General features: G+C 41.0%; 1 protein-coding gene across 1 annotated transcript in view; it reads right to left on the reverse strand.

Annotated features, from left to right (window-relative positions):
* Positions 1–22,139, reverse strand: part of LOC126278371 (origin recognition complex subunit 5-like) — a 135,562-nt gene that overhangs the window by 21,846 nt on the left and 91,577 nt on the right. The window contains exons 6-8 of the mRNA XM_049978443.1: positions 20,354–20,484; positions 5,430–5,560; positions 4,945–5,299 (exon numbers count right to left, since the gene is read on the reverse strand). Coding sequence (XP_049834400.1) covers positions 4,945–5,299; positions 5,430–5,560; positions 20,354–20,484 — 617 coding nt within the window. The remainder of the gene's footprint in view (positions 1–4,944; positions 5,300–5,429; positions 5,561–20,353; positions 20,485–22,139) is intronic.

Consider the following 22,139-nt stretch of genomic DNA (forward strand, 5'->3'; position numbering starts at 1 on the left):
GTAAGGTTTAAAACAGAAATATGGGGCACATTCAATAGAAAACAGTAAGAAGATGAGCTATTCAAGTATCAATTATGTATTGCACGCTCTTTGCTTTTTTGATCTTAAATCTTACAAATACTTTCACAGCTATTAGAAAAAATTCACAATTACAGATTTTTAGGACTATCTATATGAAGCTAAGAGAAATTATTTTATACTTCTTAGTCCAATTTAAAAATGTGGTATATTAAAAACAACTTTTTTTAAGTAATTATATTCTGCTTTTAAGTCTAGTGGGTGTGAAATTTTACAATAAACTTCAATCATTTTGATGACATTACGAATTTGTGATTCATTTCAGTTCCTCTTCACCAAAGTCAACTACTAGTCCACCTCAGTAGCTGAGTGGTCAGCATAGGTAGCTGACGTGTGGAGGTTCAGGCTCTATTCCTGTGACTGCTGAGGATTTTTCCTTGGTGGGAAAATTGGTATGGGGTGCCTTCAGCATGTAAAACTATCTGAGGAACTACTTGGATGAGAAGTAGGTCTCCACAAGGTCTGGAAAGTCAGCAAAACAACTAGGCAGGCTGTGTGCTGGCTACATGCCTCTCCACATCGCACCCACAATATGCTGAATGGCAAAGAATGACACAGCAGACAGTTGAGATCTCTCCTATGTAAGGATCAAGAAGGTAAAAATTAGAGAGATTCAAGCTAATACAGAGAATTATCAGAACTCATTCTTCCTGCCAACCTTTCAAAACTGAAACAGGACAATCAGAAATGACAGTGGTACACAGAGTAACCTTACTCTCTCTCTCTCTCTCTCTCTCTCTCTCTCTCTCTCTCTCTCTCTCTCTCTCTCTCTCACACACACACACACACACACACACACACACACACACACACACACACACACTAGACAAGAAAGTGAGCTAATACTGCACTTTCATCCAGTTCTTAGCTTCGTTGTAAGTTTCAAGTCTCTAGCTCATCGAGCAGTTAGTAAAAAATCAACTGTAAAATTTGTACCAAACAGACAAAGACAAGAAAGCAACCTAATAAAAGTGTATCAAAAATCAGTTTAGATTTCAAAAAGGTACCTGTAAAATCTGAGTCATATTTACGTTAATGTCCTGGAATTACCAGACAATGAGACATTGCCTGTTGGTGCACTCTGTGAGGTTTCAAAATCTTTCAATTGTGTTGATACAAATATAGTTCTTGAGAAATGAAGTAACTAGAGTAAGAATGCAGTGACAAACAGGGGTAAAATTTTATTCAGTATTCTGGGGCTTCCAGCTGCATCAAGTGGTTAAAATGCCCCTGAATGACATTTAATGAAGTCTCTGTCATGGCTTCCCTGACGGTTTCTAGGACAGTGAAACTAAAGAAACTGTTGAAATAATCACTGTCGATACCATTAATAGAGACTGTGAAATGCAGCTCAGTGCTACAGGAGATCTAGTGAACGTAGACGCATTGAACGCGGCGTCGACCTATGCCCACATATGGCAACGCCGTGAGTACCAGTGACATCACAGCCAGCAGCCAGACTATATAAGGGCGTAAAAGCAGCCCATCAGCAGTCATATCGCTTAACAAAGGCCACAGAGTGCTTGATCAGAAGCTTGTGGCATTTCAACCACTCAAAGCAGCTGTAAGGCCAAAACATTTCATTCTAGAGTCCCACAAAACTCTGTTCTTGACCCCCTTGTTATTTCTCATATACATTAATTAAATACCTTATCCTGCAACAAAGCAAGCAACTTCAAGCGACATTCATATCCTTCCTCACCATGAAAGCCTACAGGAGATGGTTACTGCTTATGAAAGTCGGCAGGTACAGAGAGAATAGTGTTAGAAACTTTTGTGTGTCCATATAGAGTGCAGGTTAGCTGGGAAAATCACAAGCTCCAAAACTTGAGAAGACTGCTGAGCAACATTTACCATTAACATAATTTCCAGTATTGAAGACATCAGTATCTCTAAGTCTGCCTGTTTAAGTTATTTCCACTTGCTCGTGTGCTACGGAATTGTCTTCTGGAGCAACCAACTACCATAAAAACAAAGATGATGTGACTTACCAAACAAAAGTGCTGGCAGGTTGACAGAAACAGACAAACACAAACATACACACAAAATTCAAGCTTTCGCAACCAATGGTTGCTTTTTCAGGAAAGAGCAACCATTGGTTGTGAAAGCTTGAATTTTGTGTGTATGTTTGTGTTTCTATCGACCTGCCAGCGCTTTTGTTTGGTAAGTCGCATCATCATCATAGAAAGAAACTTCCACATGGGAAAAATATATTAAAAACAAAGATTCCAAGACTTACCAAGCGGGAAAGCGCTGGTAGATAGGCACAATGAATAAAACACACAAACACACACACAGAATTTCAAGCTTTCGCAACCGGCGGCTGCTTCGTCAGGAAAAAGGGAAGGAAAAGGCAAGATGAAAGGATGTGGGTTTTAAGGGAGAGGGTAAGGAGTCATTCCAATCCCGGGAGCGGAAAGACTTACCTTAGGGGGAAAGGCCTTTAAATATGTCTGCTTGTGTCTGTGTATGTATGTGTGTGTGTGTGTGTGTGTGTGTGTGTGTGTGTGTGTGTGTGTGTGGGCGTGCGTGTTCGCGAGTATATACCTATCCTTTTTTCCCCCTAAGGTAAGTCTTTCCGCTCCCGGGATTGGAATGACTCCTTACCCTCTCCCTTAAAACCCCCATCCTTTCATCTTTCCTTTTCCTTCCCTCTTTCCTGACGAAGCAGCCGCCGGTTGTGAAAGCTCGAAATTCTGTGTGTGTGTTTTATTCATTGTGCCTATCTACCGGCGCTTTCCTGCTTGGTAAGTCTTGGAATCTTTGTTTTTAATATATATACACAGAAGAAAATTGTACAAAGCTTCTCACTATGATACAAACAATACATATCACAGCAGTAACACAAGAAGAAAATACAATCTAAACTGTGATAGGATAAATATGTCTAGTTCAGAAAGACGTTAAATAGCCTAGCACCAAAATCTTTAATCATTTAAGTGGTGACACGTCCCTAAGAGATCATAAATTATTCAACGCGAAAAAGAGCTTTTGTTTGAGGGAAAAAAGTATTCTCTAGAAGATTCCTTTTAATACCATAACTTTCTGTTTGCATGTGAAACATTTTGTTTCTGTTCCACAATTCTGGTTACTGTGCTTTCTTACTAGATAAATGAAGCTGAATCTTTAAAATATCCATTGAATCAAAGGCAAATTCATGCTGAAAAGTAATAAATTACGAGGCTGCAAATGACACTTACGAGGTGTGTGAAGAAAGTCATGAAACTGATTTTTTATCTGTCAAAGTTTTTTATTGCTTATTTTTTCCAAGCAGCAATATTGTCCCATTCAACATAGTTCCCTTCGGCAGCTATACGTCATTAGAGTATCATTTCCAGTCTTGGTAGCAATGGTGAAAGGCTTCAACTAGTAGGGCTTTTAACATGTCAGTCACATTCTTATAAATGTTCTCCAGGGTCCCAAAATGATGTCCTTTTAAGACATTTTTCAGTTTTAGGAAAAGAAAAAAGTCACGTGGAATTGGACCAAGTGAGCAGGAGGGCTGTGGAATGGCAGGAATGCCTTTTGAGGTCAAAATTCTGTGTTGCAAGTGGCTGCCTGACATGGGGAATTGTCATGATGCAGCATCCACTTGTCTGCAATGTCTCGTCTCACTCTATTCATTCTTTTTCTGATGCTTTCAAGTACATCTTTGCAAAACACACTGTTGACAGTTTGTCCTGGAGGAACAAATTCTCACAATAGCATGCACATGTTTAATGTTTTCACCTGTTTTTGAAGTTGAAGGTCTCTGGAATGTTCCCCATATGCCTGTTTCAACTTTTCAAAGGTCACAGTCATGCATTCTACACATTTAACACAGGACATGATTGCACAAAATTGCTCTAAATTCTGCTGTTCCATTTTTGTAACACACATCAAAAACACAACTTCACTCATGACGCTCTCAGAAATATGTGATCATTGTTCAGAACATCTGGTAGGAATGAACACAGTGGTCTCCACAAGTAGAACAACACAGTGTTGCCAGATCAGTCGAAGCGTTGCCAGATCAGTCGGAGTGTTGCCAGCCTCATAACTTTTCTCACACATCTTGTATGTGCATTAATTTGATGTAAAGGATATGCATGCAATGAAACACACATTTTAACACATTCCATATCCATGCTTTTACACATGCTAATGGATCTCTGGACTATGTATTTAAAATAAAACACATTTGTGCCTGTAATTTCAGTAATTTTGAAATTTCAGTTGTTTACTTGAATAAACATTAGTAATCTGTGGTGAAGTTACATTTTTCTAATGATTCTCCACAAATGCAAGTGTGTTCTGTGTATTCCACAGAGTCAACTCCCCCCTTTCTAAATCTGTTGTACACAGTATTTTTTTCTGATGTAATCCCAGTGCATGCTGTTTTCATATACATTTTTCTTGCACATTAAGTTGGGTGATAATGGAATTTTTCTACAGTATTCAGAAGTCATTGTATCATACATCACAGGTTATGTCGGCTTGTTCTTTTAAAATATTCATGTAGCATCCCTTGGTATTAAAATTTTTACATTTTGTTAGCAGCTACAGAAATAAATGCACATTTGGCAGTTTTTAAACTAACTCGATTCATTCATTTCACGATATTTTTTAGTGTGATGACATTCCTTCTTAAAGTCTGGACAGCCCCAATCCTACTCCTGTTGTATGAAGGAGCTATTGGTCTCGAATGGTGGTTTTTATCATCTTATGTTTGTGTACGATAAAGCCTATTAAGAAAAATATTTTCCTTTCTTCCTTTGCTTTAACACTGCTTGCATTACTGCAGTTATTTAGTAATGAAAATGACTTATACTAGTAACAGCAATTTGTTAGTAAGTAAAGGGCTAAATAAGCTAACAGAATACTGACCTGCACAGAAAGATTTACTGTGAAGCTGACCTCATCTTGAACAATTGAATAAAATATAGCCAACAGTCTATCCACCGTGAATGGTTTTGGTCCTAAAAGCATGTCACTTAGGATGTCATTTTTAGATCTGTTGATTCTCTTTTTCTTCTTCTTATCTTTCCGTTTCATAAAGAGAGCTTTATCCAGTTTTGAGGGAATGTATGATGCCAAATAAGCAGCAATGAGAAAGTATTTGGTATAATACGGCAGCTCAAAACTTAGCGCAAATTCCTGAGAAGACAGCTGATCACGATTTCCAAGTCCTCTATTGGCAGCTGTATTACCTGCTAGTGAGAAGTCATTTTCATATTCCGTCCTGTAAAATAGTAAATTATTTCAGTAATGTGAGTTTTCACTTGAACTAATGTGGACATCTACTATTACATTTGAATTATTGTTTAACTTATAATATAGTAATAAAATTTCTGATAGAGGAGGAAGTTTACCACATGGCAGTTCTCTGATAGAGGTATTCCAGGCTGCTTTTGAGGTGAGGCATGACTACCTGCCACAGTTTGTGCATTTCTGAAGTGCCTGCGACCATTGACTGTGAATGCTTGAAGAAATTTGAATTAACCTAAAACAAAATTGAAAACATTCACAAAATACTGAACCTACATACAGACCAGTACACTTAATATTGCACACTAATAAAACAGTCTCCACTTCACAACAGAAAATGGTATCGATTCAGTCATTCATTCTTTTATTCACACATCGCATTCTGTAAATCCCATCAAATTATACATGAACAGGAGGAAGCAACCACTGCTGACCACTTCTGTTAAATATATGGTCAAGAAATTATGATAACTGCTAATTTATTCAACCTGATAACTATGAGAATTATTTCTAGAATACTTCCATATGTAACAGTGTATCAGGAGAAAACAGTTGCTTTGGAAAAAAAAAAAGCTACTGTAAACTACTCCTCTACTGTTCAGCTCTTGTTTTCACCAGATACAGTAGAGCATTGACTATCCGAACTACCTGGACGACATGGGTTTGGAAAATGTTGTTTATTCTGATATTCAGTCTGTATATTTTTATTTATCAGTTTACAAATAAAAACCATATACATTTATAACAATGTGAATCTCTTAGTATTACACAGTTAAGTATGGTAGGAATGTACATATTATAGCCTTGCAAACACAAAATATGTAATATGTACACATTTTGCATGTACAGTACATGTGTATAGAATTAATGCTTCAAAAATTCTTAATTTTGGTCTGTTTATGCAGGCCTACCCACTTACGAGCAGCTAAGTTGTGTGCTTTTTTCCACACATAATATCTGATACTGGTCACTTTCATTTTGAGCATCAAACCATCACAAGACACTAACTAAACATGTGAAAGCTTCAGAAGCTGCAAGTGTATTTTCATTTTCATTTTCTGGATACTAGCTGATGAGATGCTGGTCCCAGTTTTATCACCAACAAGTTTTACAATTTCATGTCTTGCACAATTTGATGCCTTGGACTTGCACTGTCAACATTCATCCACTCTTTATCATCATCTTCACATTCATGGCAGTTGAGTTCTTTTGGCATTTTGGGCATACCATTCTGTTCACTGTTTTCAATTACTTTGACAATTCTTCGCCATAACTAAAATTTTATTTCAGGCTTTTTCAAATTCTGTTCCTTTACATTATCCCATGCTGCTCCGATCATGTAGGACCATCTTTCAAATTACAAAAAAAATTTTATTTCTTAACAGACTTTTTTCTACCTCCTCTTCCTTTCTAACAATAACTTGAGAAACAATTCTTTCTTCAATATCATCAGACAGTGTCAATTATGCCTTGATCCATGGTCTTTATTAAGGACATTATGTCGAGTGGAATAAACATCACTTTCATGAACTCATCCTTTTAGTTTAAGATATTACATGATGGATGAGTGGGTGGATTGTCAAGGGGCAGTAATCTTTTCTCACTTTTCATGAGCTTCTACAGAGGGTGTGAAAACTTTCATAAGCCGTTCAGTGAAAATCATACTATCTATCCTGGCACTCTCTTGTGATTTGTACGCAACAGACATCGCAGACATTTTAATGTGTTTGGAACAACACAGTTTCTTGCATTTACTAATGACAAGCATAAGCAGTCGGTGGCTGTCAGTAGCATTAGCCCAAGAAGCAATACGATCCTAGCTTATTTTAAGACCAGGTGCTGCTAATTCACTATGTGAAGCACGAGTTTATCCTTGGCAAAGTTTTCCCACTGAGCCTAATTTCATCAGCCCTGTAAATGGTCTTGAGAGCGTAATATTCTTCCCTGGCTGCTGAAGAATCAACAGACTAGACCATAGCAAGAGGGAGCAGCATTTGGGAGCAACAGTTCGGTTGAGCAGATGTTTGGTTGACCGACTTTTGGATAATCAACACACTGATGTACTTCAAACAAAGCTGTTACTTTAGACCAGCCTTACCAGCTGTCTATATATTGGCAAAGTCAAGACCTGTTTAATTCAAAAATTATACTTATGTGGAATTCACATTATTGAATGTAGATATTCTGATAAATTGAGTAAGTAGCTCATGAGGTATTCTTTTATCTTTTTGAACATCTGGAGATTTTCATTTTGCTACCTGATGTCCACTGGCTACCTGAGTAGACTTTTGTGCTAGGGTACAGAAGTCCATTCTGACCCTTGGATAGGGAAGCATAATTGATATGTAAATTGTATTTACTTCTAGTACTGCCATTGTGAATTGCAGAGTTCATCATAAATTCATTTGTAGGATTCTGTACCTCAATTGGCAAAAAAGAAGCCCTTACAGGATCACTTCATAGTCTGGATGTCAAGATCCCTTTTTCTCAAGGACAGATACTGGTACCAAACGGAAATTTATTCAGGTACCAAGGTCGACAGTTCCTTGGTGGTGTAAAAAATTTAAGTTCCCAGGGCAATGCAGTCAAAAGATATGGCCATATATTTTGATCAATGCAAACTCTTATCTCTCTCTCTCTCTCTCTCTCTCTCTCTCTCTCTCTCTCTCTCTCTCTCACACACACACACACACACACACACAAACACACACACACACACACACACACACCACCCACTGGTGGTCTAGCAGTGGAAAGCTGCATGTCTGGAAATCAAGAGGTCGTGGGATCCCATCTTAGCCAGACCATGGATTTCTCAGTCTTCAATTTAACCTCTCTTCACCTCTCAATGATGTGAGGAGTCACCAGAAACAACACATGGTTCAGATTCCACAATGAACTGTGGGTCTCCATTTCATAACTGAGGTAGTTTAGGGTCACCTAGTCATGGAAATGGCGTCAAATAGAAAGACCTGAGCCATACATACTCACCACGACCATGACCACCACCACCTCGTTTTATTACACATGTGGAGATCTAGGAAATACACACGTGGAGCCTCACTGTGTGTGCCCGGTGGTCTCTACTTCTGGTAGATCATTTTATTTGCTTGGAACTACATAATATAAGTTATTGTGAGATTATGAGTTAAGCCGTTAGCTGTGAATCAGCTGTAATCCTGTTCCAGTACTCTTCTAGTAGATTCTGATACTCATGCATTTGGATCCTTTATCAATACTTTTGTCATCAGCAACTATTGCAGTTTTTGACGAGTCATCCAATGTGCTGGTTAAATCATCTACATAGGTCACGAACAGTAGTGAGCCAAACACTGAGTCCCTTACAGCACCTTGTTTAGTATTTCCCCACTTTGAATGTAGTCCAATTTCTGTTATATCATTTACTAATGTGACCCTCTGTTTTCTAATGTCAATATATAACCCACACAAGGAGAATACCTTTAATGCCACACCGTGATTGTTTCCCCTATCGAATTTTGTGATCTACATGACCAAACGCCTTGGCAAGTATAGCTTCCTCCATAAATCCTTTACAGAAGCTAAGCCAAGATTACATTAAAAGGTTATTTTCAGAAAGTTGGTTCTGTTGTAATCCATCTTATCAAACAATTCTGAGAGCATTGGAAGGAGAGAGATGGGTGTATAAATAGAAATCAGTGTTTCCAGCTCCCCCCAATAACCACTTCATTACCTTCTTCACCAAGATCTTTATCAGGGAGCCAGTGTCCTACAATCAATCCTATGCTCTGCAGTGGAAATCAGTATTCTGTATAAGAAAGCTAATGACCAAAAATGCGCTGGACAAATACTGCATCCTATATCCATACCCTTCACAGGCAATACACTACCAATTCTGCTACCTGTGCTTATCATGGACATAAGAATTTTTTTTTCGTGCTATTGATTTCCCTTCACACTTTCCCAAGATTCAATGAAGTAATCCTGTCATGCTACTGATCTAGTATCTATGACGAAAAGGATACAGTGGCAAATTTGATATAATTAACCTCTTGAATGCCACTGAGATGATGTACTTTGCAGAGTCTACACTGCAGTGAACATTTGATACGCCAAACTATTAACTTGTCACTACTCTTCATTGCAGCATATTATTTTGTCAAAGAGTACATTAAAATCGATAATAAACTTAAATATCCCATCGACATCATGGTCAAGGAGAGAGGACAAACTCCAATATAAAGAATAATAAATTAACATCTGAAAGGTCAGGGCAGAAGTAACCAGAGAGAGGTGCACTAACGAAAGCAGAGTAAACAATTGCTCAAAATACATAGAGGGGAGATAAAGGTTGCACACAAATGGAAGAATCAGGATGGGAAGGAGAGACAAAGAGTAAGGTAACAAGAGATGGTTACATGAGGTGCTTGGAGGAAGGTACGTTCACGTAATGGGTGGATCCAAGGATGGCAGTGAAATTATCCTATGACTCTATAAATATGAGAGAAAAGTGAGGGACTGAGAACTTTCAAGCATGTTAGTTGGTTGATTGGTTGGATAATTAAAGGGACCAAACTACTAAGTCATCTGTCCCTTTTTCCTTGAGCAAACAGGTCTACAAGTGTGTACATCAGAGATGGCCTATTGTGCAAAACCCAGGGTAAGAAAACCCAAAGGTCAACAAAGACTAAGTAACAGACAAAAAAGAAGGGGAGATATAGGAAGAAAAGCAGGTGAGGTGCTATATCTCGGGAGCAGCCCGAAGCCCCCAAAAGCAATATTCAATGAGGGGATATATATCCCCACACCCCTGCCACTTACCAGAGGAACCCCACTGAGAAATCGCCAATGGCAGACTAGCAACATGGACAGGGCAATAGCAGCACAGATAGACATAAGATGAACAAGTTAAACAGGCCATGCCAGAGGATGCGAGGTAGAGTAAAAGAGCAGGCAGGGTAAGGACTGGGCTGGACCACCAAGCCCAGACAGCCGCAGCCTGGTCTGGGCGGAGGAGGCAACAGAGTGATCTGCCAACCTTTTAATGAACCAATATGGTTAACCACCCTACCTTAAAGAAAGTGGTAAAAGACCCCTTCACGAATAAAATGTAAATTTAAGTCGGTCACTGTGGCACGGGTACCGAGTCGGGGGGATCACCTCCAGTTTGGTTAGTGAAGTCTGAGTGAGCCATTCTGTATTCCAAAGCCATAAAATTTGCAGGCAAATACTGATCGCAGGTCTGTGTCCGGAATAACAATATCCAGAGTCAGCTTACTGGTAGCCAGATTAGCTAAGCTAACAGCGAGTTCAATCCCCAGGATCCAACATGGCCAGGGGTCCAGACAAAGGTCACAAAGCATACACATTGTTCAAGCGCACAAAGGGAATCCTGCATAGCTATGACCAAGGAATGGCAAGGGCAACACTGGTTGAGAGCTTGCAAACTGCTCCAAAAGTCGCTGCAGATGAGAAAAGACTCACCAGTGCAGGAACGGATATGCTCAAGAGCTCAAGAAATAGCTACCAACTCCACAGTGAAAACACTACAAACCGTATGCCAAGGAGCGCAGTTCAGTACGTCCCGCAGGAGTATAAGCAAAACCTATATAATCAGCAACCATCGAGCCACCTGTATAGACTATTTGTGAACCCTGGGATGCAGGAAATTCAGAAAAAAATTGGTGGCGGATGGCCTCAAGCTGAACCAAGTCTTTTGGGGCTTGTGATAGTTCAAGATGAAGCTGTGGCCAAGGAATGCACCATGGAGGTGTATACGAATAGGCCCAGAGGAGAGGTATAAGAGGAAACAACTGGCATTCAGAGAGGAGGGACTGGATGTGAATTGTGTTACGATCCCTGATCTGGGTGCCATTGCAGGAGTGTCTGAAAAGAGGAGACATTAGTTTGGATGCTTAGAGGAGCTGTGAATGTGTGTAGCATACCCGAAAAGCTTTTGTTGGTGCCTGATCTGCAATGGAAAAAACCCAGTTTCAGTGGGTAAGCTGTTCACAGGGCTAGAACAAAAGGCTTCTGTTAGAAGCCAATCCCTGCAGTAATGTATTGGATCCAATGACTGTAACGCTGAAGGTGATGCCAAACCATATGCCAAACTCCCATAATCGAGATGGGACTGTATCAAGGCTTTGTAAAGCTGAAGAAGGATAGTGTGATCTGCACCCCAACTGGCATTACTTAAGCAGCGAAATGCATTAAGGTGCAGCAGCACTTTTGTTTAAGCTGCTGAAGATGGGGAACCCACGTCAATTGAGGATCGAAGACCAGTCACATCAACTGAGCATCTAAGACCAGTCATAAAAAGCAAAAAGTCTTTAACACACTAAGTAGTTGGCCACAAGGTAAAGTTCTGGTTGTGGGTGAATGGTGCGATGTCGACAGAGGTGCACGACGCGAGTCTGCCGGTTGAAGACCGAGAGCCATGGATGAGGGGCCATGACCACACCTTCTGTACAATGCCTTGCAGTCTACTTTCAGTGATGCCCATACTAGAGGAGCGATAGTAGAGACAGAAGTTGTTAGGATACAAGGAGAGTGATGCTGAGGACCCCATAGATACTGCTAGACCATTGATGGCTACCAGAAAGAGAGGGATACTCAGTATAGAGCCCTGCAGGACCCCATTCTCTGGGCTACGGGGGGGTACTGTGGGAAGCACCAATTCGAAACCAGAAGAAATTTTTTGGTTTAAAGAAATCAGGATCACACCCTGGGGACTCCACTTGTGTAATTTAACAAGGATGTGGTGTCATAAGCCTTTTGTAGTTGGAAGAAGATGGTTATAAGGTGTTGATGCTAGTCAAAAGCTGTTCAGATGGCAGACTCCAGGTAAAACATATTATCAGCAGTGGAATGGTCTTTGTGAAAACCGCCCTGGGACAGAGCCAGAAGATCCCAAGACTCAAAGAGTCAACACAGCCACTGGCTCACCATGCGTTAAAGCAACTTACAGAGAACACTGGCGAGACTGACTAGGTGATAACTACCCATCTCTACAGGGTGCTTACCGATTTCTGTACTAGGATGTGATGCTTTCTTGCTATTGCTATGGGAACTTGCCCTTGCTCCAGACACAGTTAAAGATGGCAAGAGTATAACTCTGACAATCTGCTGACAGGTGTTTGATCATTTTGTTGTGGTTGCGGTGCAGACCTGGGGCCATATCGGGGCAGTGAGTGAGGACACTGACTAATTCCCACTCACTGAATGGAGAATTATATAGCTCAACATGACATGTAGTAAAAGACAATTGATTTTGCTCCACCTGTTTTAGAACACGAAAGGCAGGTTGATATTTCTCAGATGCCAGGGCTCACGCATAATGCGAAGCAAAATGTTTGGCGACAGTGTCTCTGTGAGTGTAGACACTGCCATTCAAGTTAACAGCTGGTACACCTGCAGGCATCTGGTATGTGTTATCCTTGCCCACATCTGTGAAGGACAAGTATATGGTCCAATGGTTGAAAAATACCTTTCCCAGCATTCCCACTTCCAACATTTTATTAGATGGCACACCAGGGCAAGGAGCCATTAAAAGGAGCCATTAAAATGCAATGAGGCACTCTATCAATGGGTGCCGCCTATGGCATTGGACAGCCTGCTTATATCTCTAATGGCATCTGATTTCTGGTGACCACTGAGGTACTGTCTTCCATCAGGGCAGGACCAGAAACAGGGGATCCCTATATCAGCTACAGATAGAATGGCTGTAGTTGTGTTCTAAACTGTCTCATTGATATCTCCATGCAGTGGGGAGCCACGGGCAACAGCAGATGTGGAATAACCCCAGTCAGGACTGTTGAGAGCCCATCTGAGCAGGCATTCAGAAGAGTGATGCTGAGGGAGGGACAGAAAGATTGGGAAGTGGTCAGTACCGTACAGGTCATCGTGGACTCTCCAGTGGATAGACAGGCAAAGACAAGCACTGCAGATGGAAAGTTCAATGGTCAAGAAAGTTCCATGTGTCACATTGAAGTGTGTGGGGGCATCAGTATTTGTGAGGCAAAAGTCAAGTTGGGCCACTAAATTTTCAAGGTCTTTACCATGGCCAGTGGTCTTTGTTCCTCTCCACAAAGGGTTATGGGCACTGATATCACTCAAGATTAGGAAAAGTGTGTGTGTGTGTGTGTGTGTGTGTGTGTGTGTGTGTGTGTGTGTGTGTGTGTGGGAGGGGGGGGGGGGGGGGAGAGAGAACTGAGAAACCAATGCAACCTACATGTTCGGAGACATTTCCCCATCAATAAGGAGGAAAACAAAACAATGCAGATGGTAATATTGTGAAATGCCCTTATCCGAACAGCCACAGACTCTGAAGGTGTATTAAGAGGCATAAGTTCACTATATAGGGTGTTCAGAACATATGTTCTAACTCTTGCCTGACACCTTGTCATAGGCAGCACAATTCTTATAATATCCCCATTATCCACCAAGGGCCAGGGTCCACACTGCTGGAAACCAAGTCTCCTGAATTTCAATGTGAAAGGCAGGTTCAAATGGCTCAAATGCCTCTACGCACTAAGGAACTTAGCATCTGAGGTCATCAGTCCCCAAAAGGCAGAGAAAATGCTTATAACATGACAGCTCAGCCAGGTGGTACAATTCCACTGGAGAATAATGTTCATATACCATAGGCCATGAACAGACTAAGGAGGTGTGTCATGCCCTAAGGTCACCTGCTGCCACTGGTTGAGGAATTAAGGCATCAATACACATGGGTTCTGGGATCTGTTGTGTGGTGAGACACAGGGCCTCAGAATCTCCCCCTTAGCCACAGGAGTACAGGAAGGATCTGGAGGGATGGGGGACACCAGAATTTTCTTCTTGGAGGACTACTACTTATCTTTCCTCTCCTTAGAGGATTTCGACGATTCTGAGGATTTCTCTGAAGCAGTTTCAGTTAATGGTGATGATTGTGAGGCTCTACGACCAGACACTGAATGGTGTCCAGTTGTAAACCAGCAGAAGTCTTGGAAGGAAGTGTCCTGAGGGACTTTCTTGGCGAGAGAAGCCAGAGGAAGTGATTTGTCTCTGGCTGGGAGGTGGGAACCAATGTACCCAGTGTGTGAGAGGCCAACGATCCCACAGTGAGTGTGAGGGAACCAGCAAGAGGAGAGCCCCCAACCATCAGTGGGGTACTCTTGGTCAAGTGGCCCTGAGGGCCCATTGCAGGAAGTGTAACAGGCAGTAGTACCATCACCACAGTGATGACATCATTGTAGCTGCAGCTTATAACACTGCTGTACATTCTGGATGCAAGTACTCATACTACTTCTTGGTTTCTTGATGAGTTAGTTTGTCCACAATCATATGCTATTGTATTTTCTTTTCTTTCTAGAAAATGGTGCAATGTGGCAAGCAGGGAGAATGGTGCTTTCACATTTAACACAGATTGGGGGGGGGGGGGGGGGGGGCGAGGGCACAAGGAGCATTCGCATGCAGTGATGTCCACAATGTCAACAGATGGAGCTAGGTTTGCAATGCGAAAACATGTGCCCAAATTTCAAACATTTGAAGCACAGCACAGGGGTGGCAGAACATAAGGTTTCACATAACATTGGTATGCCATAACCATGACCTTTTCGGGCAAGGAATCACCCTGAAATACCAAGTTGAAGACACCAGTGGCAACCCTATTGTTCTTTGGCCTCCTATGTACACGATGGACAAAGTTTACACCCCATCATTCCAAATTGACACATAGCTTATCATTATATTGTAGGAGCAAGCCTCAGTGGAAAATGATGCCCTGAACCATATTTACACTATTACAAGGAGTGACTGTCACCAGTATGTCACCCAGCTTGTTTCAACCGAGCTGTGCCTGTGACTGGACAGGGGATGCTGTTTTGATCAAAACTGACCCATTGTTCATTTTAGAGATGGCTACCATTTCCTCCAAATCGTCTTTTAAGTTATCCACATAGAATAAGGGTTTTGTGGCAAAGAAGGGATCTCTGTCAGTATTTGTGCAAACCAACTATTGCAGGGAGTAATTCTCTGCTTGCCACTTAGCCGTATGTTCCTCCCTTGTTGTAACTAGGGAAGGGAACATATTAGGGTCGTATCTCTCTGCATTAAATGAGGACTTTCCTCCCAAAGAGATTTCTGGGGTCCTATGGCCATCAGTGGAAGACAACCTCATACATTTCATTTGCAGCTCATCTGCCATGGTGCCACTCTCTCCAAAGTGGGGCTCTCACCCAGGGCACCACGCAGCCTCGGCAGCTGCTACCTGGCCTGTAATCCACTGCACGGAGTCCTTATACCCCAGTCATGATGGCACGTATTCCTTGTCGTACATGGGGTATTTTTAACTCTGGCATCCACAATGCGATCCCTGCATGGTCAGGGCGCAACACCATGCAGGCACTTGACGACCTCTCCCCCCCCCCCCCCCCCCCCAACAGAATGGCTACTGTGTTGGGTTTTTGGTGTATTACCTTAGTAAGTGGGAGGGTGCAAAGATGGAGCAAACACTGTATTGAGCGACCTCCCTGCATGATCGATACTTCTGGAGGTGAAATTGAACAATGTTGTTGTTGTCTTCAGTCCTGAGACTGGTTTGATGCAGCTCTCCATGCTACTCTATCCTGTGCAAGCTTTATCATCTCCCAGTACCTACTGCAACCTACATCCTTCTGAATCTGTTTAGTGTATTCATCTCTTGGTCTCCCTCTACGATTTTTATGCTCCTTGCTGCCATCCAATGCTAAATTTGTGATCCCTTGATGCCTCAGAACACATCCTACCAACTGGTCCCTTCTTCTTGTCAAGTTGTGCCACAAACTCCTCTTCTCCCCAATTCTATTCAATACCTCCTCATCAGTCATGTGATCTACCCATCTAATCTTCAGCTTTCTTCTGTAGCAGCACATTTCAAAAGCTTCTATTCTCTTCTTGTCCAAACTATTTATCGTCTACGTTTCACTTCCATACATGGCTACACGCCATACAAATACTTTCCGAAATGACTTCCTTACACTTAAATATATACTCAATGTTAACAAATTTCTCTTCTTCAGAAACACTTTCCTTCCCATTGGCAGTCTACATTTTATATCCTCTCTACTTTGACCATCATCAGTTATTTTGCTCCCCAAATAGCAAAACTCCTTTACTACTTTAAGTGTCTCATTTCCTAATCTAATACTCTCAACATCACCCAACTTAATTCGACTACATTCCATTATCCTCATTTTGCTTTTGTTGATGTTCATCTTATATCCTCCCTGCAAGACATTATCCATTCCGTTCAACTGCTCTCCAAGTCCTTTGCTGTCTCTGACAGAATTACAATGTGATAGGTGAACCTCAACATTTTTTATTTCTTCTCCATGGATTTTAATACCTACTCCGAATTTTTCTTTTGTTTCCTTTACAGCTTGCTCAATATACAGATGGAATAACATTGGAGAGAGGCTACAACACTGTCTCACTCGCTTCCCAACCACTGCTTCCCTTTCATGTCCCTCGACTCATAACTGCCATTTAGTTTCTGTACAAATTGTAAATAGCCTTTTGCTCCCTGTATTTTACCCTGCCACCTTGAGAATTTGAAAGAGAGTATTCCAATCAACATTGTCAAAAGCTTTCTCCAAGTCTACAAATGCTATAAGCGTATGTTTGCCTTTCCTTAATCTATTTTCTAAGATAAGTCATAGGGTCCAAACTGATCTTCCCTGAGGTCGGCTTCTACCAGTTTTTCCATTCGTTTGTAAAGAATTTGTGTTAGTATTTTGCAGCTGTGACTTATTAAACTGATAGTTCAGTAATTTTCACATCTGTCAACACCTGCTTTCTTTGGGATTGGAATTATTATATTCTTCTTGAAGTCTGAGGGTATTTCACCTGTCTCATACATGATGCTCACCAGACGGTAGAGTTTTGTCAGGACTGGCTCTCACAAGGCTGTCAGTAGTTCTAATGGAATGTTGTCTACTTCTGGGGCCTTGTTTCTGTCAAATTCTTCATGCAGAATCATATCTCCCATTTCATCTTCATCTACATCCTCTTCCATTTCCATAATATTGTCCTCAAGTACATCACCCTTGTATAGACCCTCTATATACTCCTTCCACCTTTCTGTTTTCCCTTCTTTGCTTAGAACTGGGTTTCCATCTGTGCTCTTGATATTCATAGAAGTGGTTCTCTTTTCTCCAAAGGTCTCTCTAATTTTCCTGTAGGCAGTATCTATCTTACCCCTAGTGAGATAAGCCTCTACATCTTTACATTTGTCCTCTAGCAATCCCTGCTTAGCCACTTTGCAGTTTCTGTCGATCTCATTTTTGAGTCGTTTGTATTCCTTTTTGCCTGCTTCATTTACCGCATTTTTATATTTTCTCCTTTCATCAATTAAATTCAATATTTCTTCTGTTACCCAAGGATTTCCACTAGCCCTCATCTTTTTATCTACTTGATCCTCAGCTGCCTTCACTACTTCATCCCTCAAAGCTACCATTATTCTTCTTCTGTATTTCTTTCCCCCATTTCTGTCAATTGTTCCCTTATGCTCTCCCTGAAACTCTGTACAACCTCTGTTTTAGTCACTTTACCCACGTCCCATCTCCTTAAATTCCCACCTTTTCGAAGCTTCTTCAGTTTTAATCTACAGTTCATAACCAATACATTGTGGACAGAGTCCTCATCTACCCCTGAAAATGTCTTACAATTTAAAACCTGGTTCCTAAATCTCTGTCTTACCATTATATAATATATCTGATACCTTCTAGCATCTCCGGGCTTCTTCCATGTATACAACCTTCTTTCATGATTCTTGAAAAAAGTGTTAGCTATGGTTAAGTTATGCTCTGTGTAAAATTCTTCCAGACCACTTCCTCTTTCATTTCTTACCCCCAATCCATATTCACCTACTATGTTTCCTTCTCTTCCTTTTCCTACTCCCGAATTCCAGTCACACATGACTTAAATTTTTGCCTCCCTTCACTATCTGAATAATTTCTTTTATCTTATCATACATTTCATCAATTTTTTTGTCATATGCAGAGCTAGATGGCATATAAACTTGTACTACTGTAGTAGGCATGGGCTTCGTATCTATCTTGGCTACAATAATGTCTTCACTATGCTGTTTGTAGTAGCTTACCCGCATTCCTATTTTCCTATTAATTAATAAACCTACTCCTGCATTACCCCTGTTTGATTTTAAATTTATAGCCCTGTATTCACCTGACCAAAAGTCTTGTTCCTCCTGCCACCGAACTTCACTAATTCCCACTATATCTTACTTTAACCTACCCATTTCCCTTTAAAATTTTCTAACCTACTTGTCCGATTAAGGGATCCGACATTCCACACTCCGATCCGTAGAACGCCAGTTTTCTTTCTGCTGATAACGACGTCCTCTTGGGTAGTCCACGCCCGGAGATCCGAATGGGGGACTATTTTACCTCCGGAATATTTTACTCAAGAGAACGCCATCATCATTTAACCATACAGTAAAGCTGCATGCCCTCAGGAAAAATTACGGCTGTAGTTTCCCCTTGCTTTCAGCCGTTCACAGTACTAGCACAGCAAGGCTGTTTTGGTTAGTGTTACAAGGGCAGATCAGTCAATCAACCAGACTGTTGCCCCTGCAACTACTGAAAAGGCTGCTGCCCCTCTTCAGGAACCACACATTTGTCTGGCCTCTCAACAGATACCCCTACGTTGTGGTTGCAACTACGGTACAGCTATCTGTATCACTGAGGCACGCAAGCCTCCCCACCAACGGCAAGGTCCACAGCTCGGGGAGAGGAGGAGGGGGGGGGGGGGGGGAATCCGACAATAAGGACAATGTATTTATTTAACGACAAGTTGTAGAAAATGCCAGCTGTGGAAACTCAAGTCCCAAACTATAAACAAGGTCCAAGCAAGGCCTGCACCAAGAAAACCATCTGATGGAGAGGTAGAAGGGAAAAAGGGTAGTAGAAGCACAAAACTTGCAGCATGGAAAGGAAGTAATGCTGCAAACACTGTGGGCCCATGGTAGCCAAGCATGTACTCACAAAGCAGTTGTGAGCCCCCTGGAGGGTTCAAGCAGGTCAGGAGGGGTGGTGGGATGGAACAGTCAATAAAATATGGGATTAAGTGCTTCCTGCAGATTAAGTAGTGATTAGAAATAGGAGGACAGCAGGGCATCACTGAGTTTAGTGTCTTAGGGACTTGCACAGGTTGAGGCCAACAGAATCGTGGACAATGCAGGAGTGGAATGAATTAGTCTAGTTTGATGCAGAGGCCAAGATTTGAATCTGGCTCTTTCACACAAATGATAATGTGACAAGCACTTGGGAGCACAAATTACCTTAGGATGGATGAAGATATTTCGTTGGTGGGTGAGCGGCATAATACCACTTTCAGAGGAAGGAGTGGTTAAGTTGTTCCACTCCAGGCTGGTATTGGGTAATGACAGTGTCTCTTTGTCACTGGTTAGCAGGTGTGGGTGGAATATTTGTAGTATGGTAGCTTGACCTGAATTCAAGAGTCACTCTGCTAGTACAAACACTGAAGTATAGTACCTTGGACAGATGTGCTGCTAAAATTTGAAACAATGAAATTCACTTATCTATTAGGACACATTGCAATAAAAACTAATCCTCACAATACAGGTAACTACCCAGATTGCTAATATGAGGAATCCTTTTGTGGAGTAAGTTACATGCAATACTCATCATCAGTTACAATATAAGTGGTAGCCGATTTGGTGATGATCCCAGATTTATGTCAAGGATGTTTTGCAGAGTACTGTTCTGAAGACGACTTATACAGAAAAGAATTATCTGAGTAAGAGGCACATTCCAGAGGTGTAAGTGTCAACATGCCTCACCCACAAAAAATGTGTCCAAATTTTACACAACTGCAACTTCTTTCTAAACATTTGTGACACAGAATGTGATTATGTCTGGTAGGTTAAACATTCCAATCTTGTACTTCATAAAATACAAGATCGTTCAATTTACTTCTAAACTTTCTGAAAGTTGCAGTGATACACTCTCTCAACAATATAAAGAAAAAGAAGATGTATAAATAAATTTACCATGTATTTAAGTTCACACAAATCTCTGCAGGATCCATAAAATACACCCAAAAATAATTTTAAATAGTTCTTGTATAGACTTTCCTTTTCTGTCCATGGATGGTTTACAGACAGAATTTGGAAGATTTCATCTGAAACAAGAAAATGATCACACATCATCAAAAATACTGTTTTACAAAAATGAAACTTATTTTAGTACTGAGGACAAATTACAGTTGCTCAAGGAAATTGGTACCTAACAGAAGCAACTGAAAGCTCCACAGAGTTTATTGCACCAGAATGCATTAACTAACTGATTCATTCATTATGGTGTGAAGGTTCCATCAAGCAGCAGTACTTTAAGGTTGTAGCATGTATCAAGGTATACACTAACAAAAATACATGGAATCATAGGAACTTAATCTGCAGAATTATTAACAATAATCTATCACTATATTGCTTAAAGCTGCTCATACTTGGGGAGAAGTAAGATTTTGAAAAGAGAAGAACAATGGGGAAAATAACAGGACAGGAAATATGAGACTATGGGTACAGATTCACACAGTTCAGAGAAATCTGTGCTAACAATGAAGATTAAACTGGCATAGGTACTGTCTTTGGACAGTGGTAATGTGATTTACAACATATTCAGCAATGTGATCTGCAACATATTCAGCAACTGGGTGGGTGAGTTTGTGTTTAGCCAGCTTCACATTGGCCGTTGATGTAAGCAGACAGCTGGTTAACTGTCAATCACTGCACAGGAATGTAGAAGAGTTAGTATACGGAGATTGTGCTGATGATGATTATGGGTTTATGGGGACTAAACTAAACTACTTTAGTATCATTCCATCAATCCACAGGAAAAACCAGTTGAAAAGATATTAAGTGAGAAAAGGAGAATTCTCCGCTAGTGGGTCTGTGACCATGTCACTGTGGTTGAAAATGTGCAATGCAGTAACTTCAGCCAGATAGTTAAAAACATGATAAAACCCAGGCATCTAGAAACTGTAGCTGATCAGTGACGGATAATCTAAGAAAGGTCATCAAAGTCAGTAAACTAAAATGGGACAGAAAATGCAAACTATATGATTCTACAGTTGTTTAGCCTAAACAGCAAGGTAAATAAAATAAATTCAAAAAATATCGAGAATGTCCACCAGTTTGTATGTAGAAACTAGCCTGAGGCCACTTGGGGCAATGCCACAACAATGCACAGTGACCATGGACTATAAGGAAGGAGACACAGTCAGCAGTCAGTCGCAACCCCACTTGCTTTTATTATTCTCGCAAATCCGTCTCAGTGTCCTTCTGCATATACACCTGAAAAAACATATGCCAACATGAACTGCTGCAAGTCTCTTAAAATCCAATGAAAATGCACTGAATATGGCTATAAATAGCCAAAATCTATATTCGCAATAATAATAATAATAATAATAACTAATGGGATTGCAGTTGACCACTGTGTGCCTCTCCTTCCAAGCAGATAGGGTGTGATGGCACCAGACTGTATCGTACGTCTTTTGTAGATTGAAGAACATAGCAATCAGGTGTTGGTGATGTGCGAAATTATCACGCACTGCAGATTCCAGATGATTCAGAATGCCCAAAAGCCACTTCCGAATTTCAAAAAATGTGTTCTGGCTTCCAGGTACCAACAGTGTCACTGATTCCACTCTGCAGGGGAGTGTGCGCTGATATGAAACTTCCTGACAGATTAAAACTGTGTGCCCGACCGAGACTTGAACTCGGGTCCTTTGCCTGCAAGGTTCACAGAAGAGCTTCTGTAAAGTTTGGAAGGTAG

Source organism: Schistocerca gregaria, chromosome 6 (genome assembly GCF_023897955.1).
Source record: "Schistocerca gregaria isolate iqSchGreg1 chromosome 6, iqSchGreg1.2, whole genome shotgun sequence".
Taxonomy (NCBI): domain Eukaryota; kingdom Metazoa; phylum Arthropoda; class Insecta; order Orthoptera; family Acrididae; genus Schistocerca; species Schistocerca gregaria.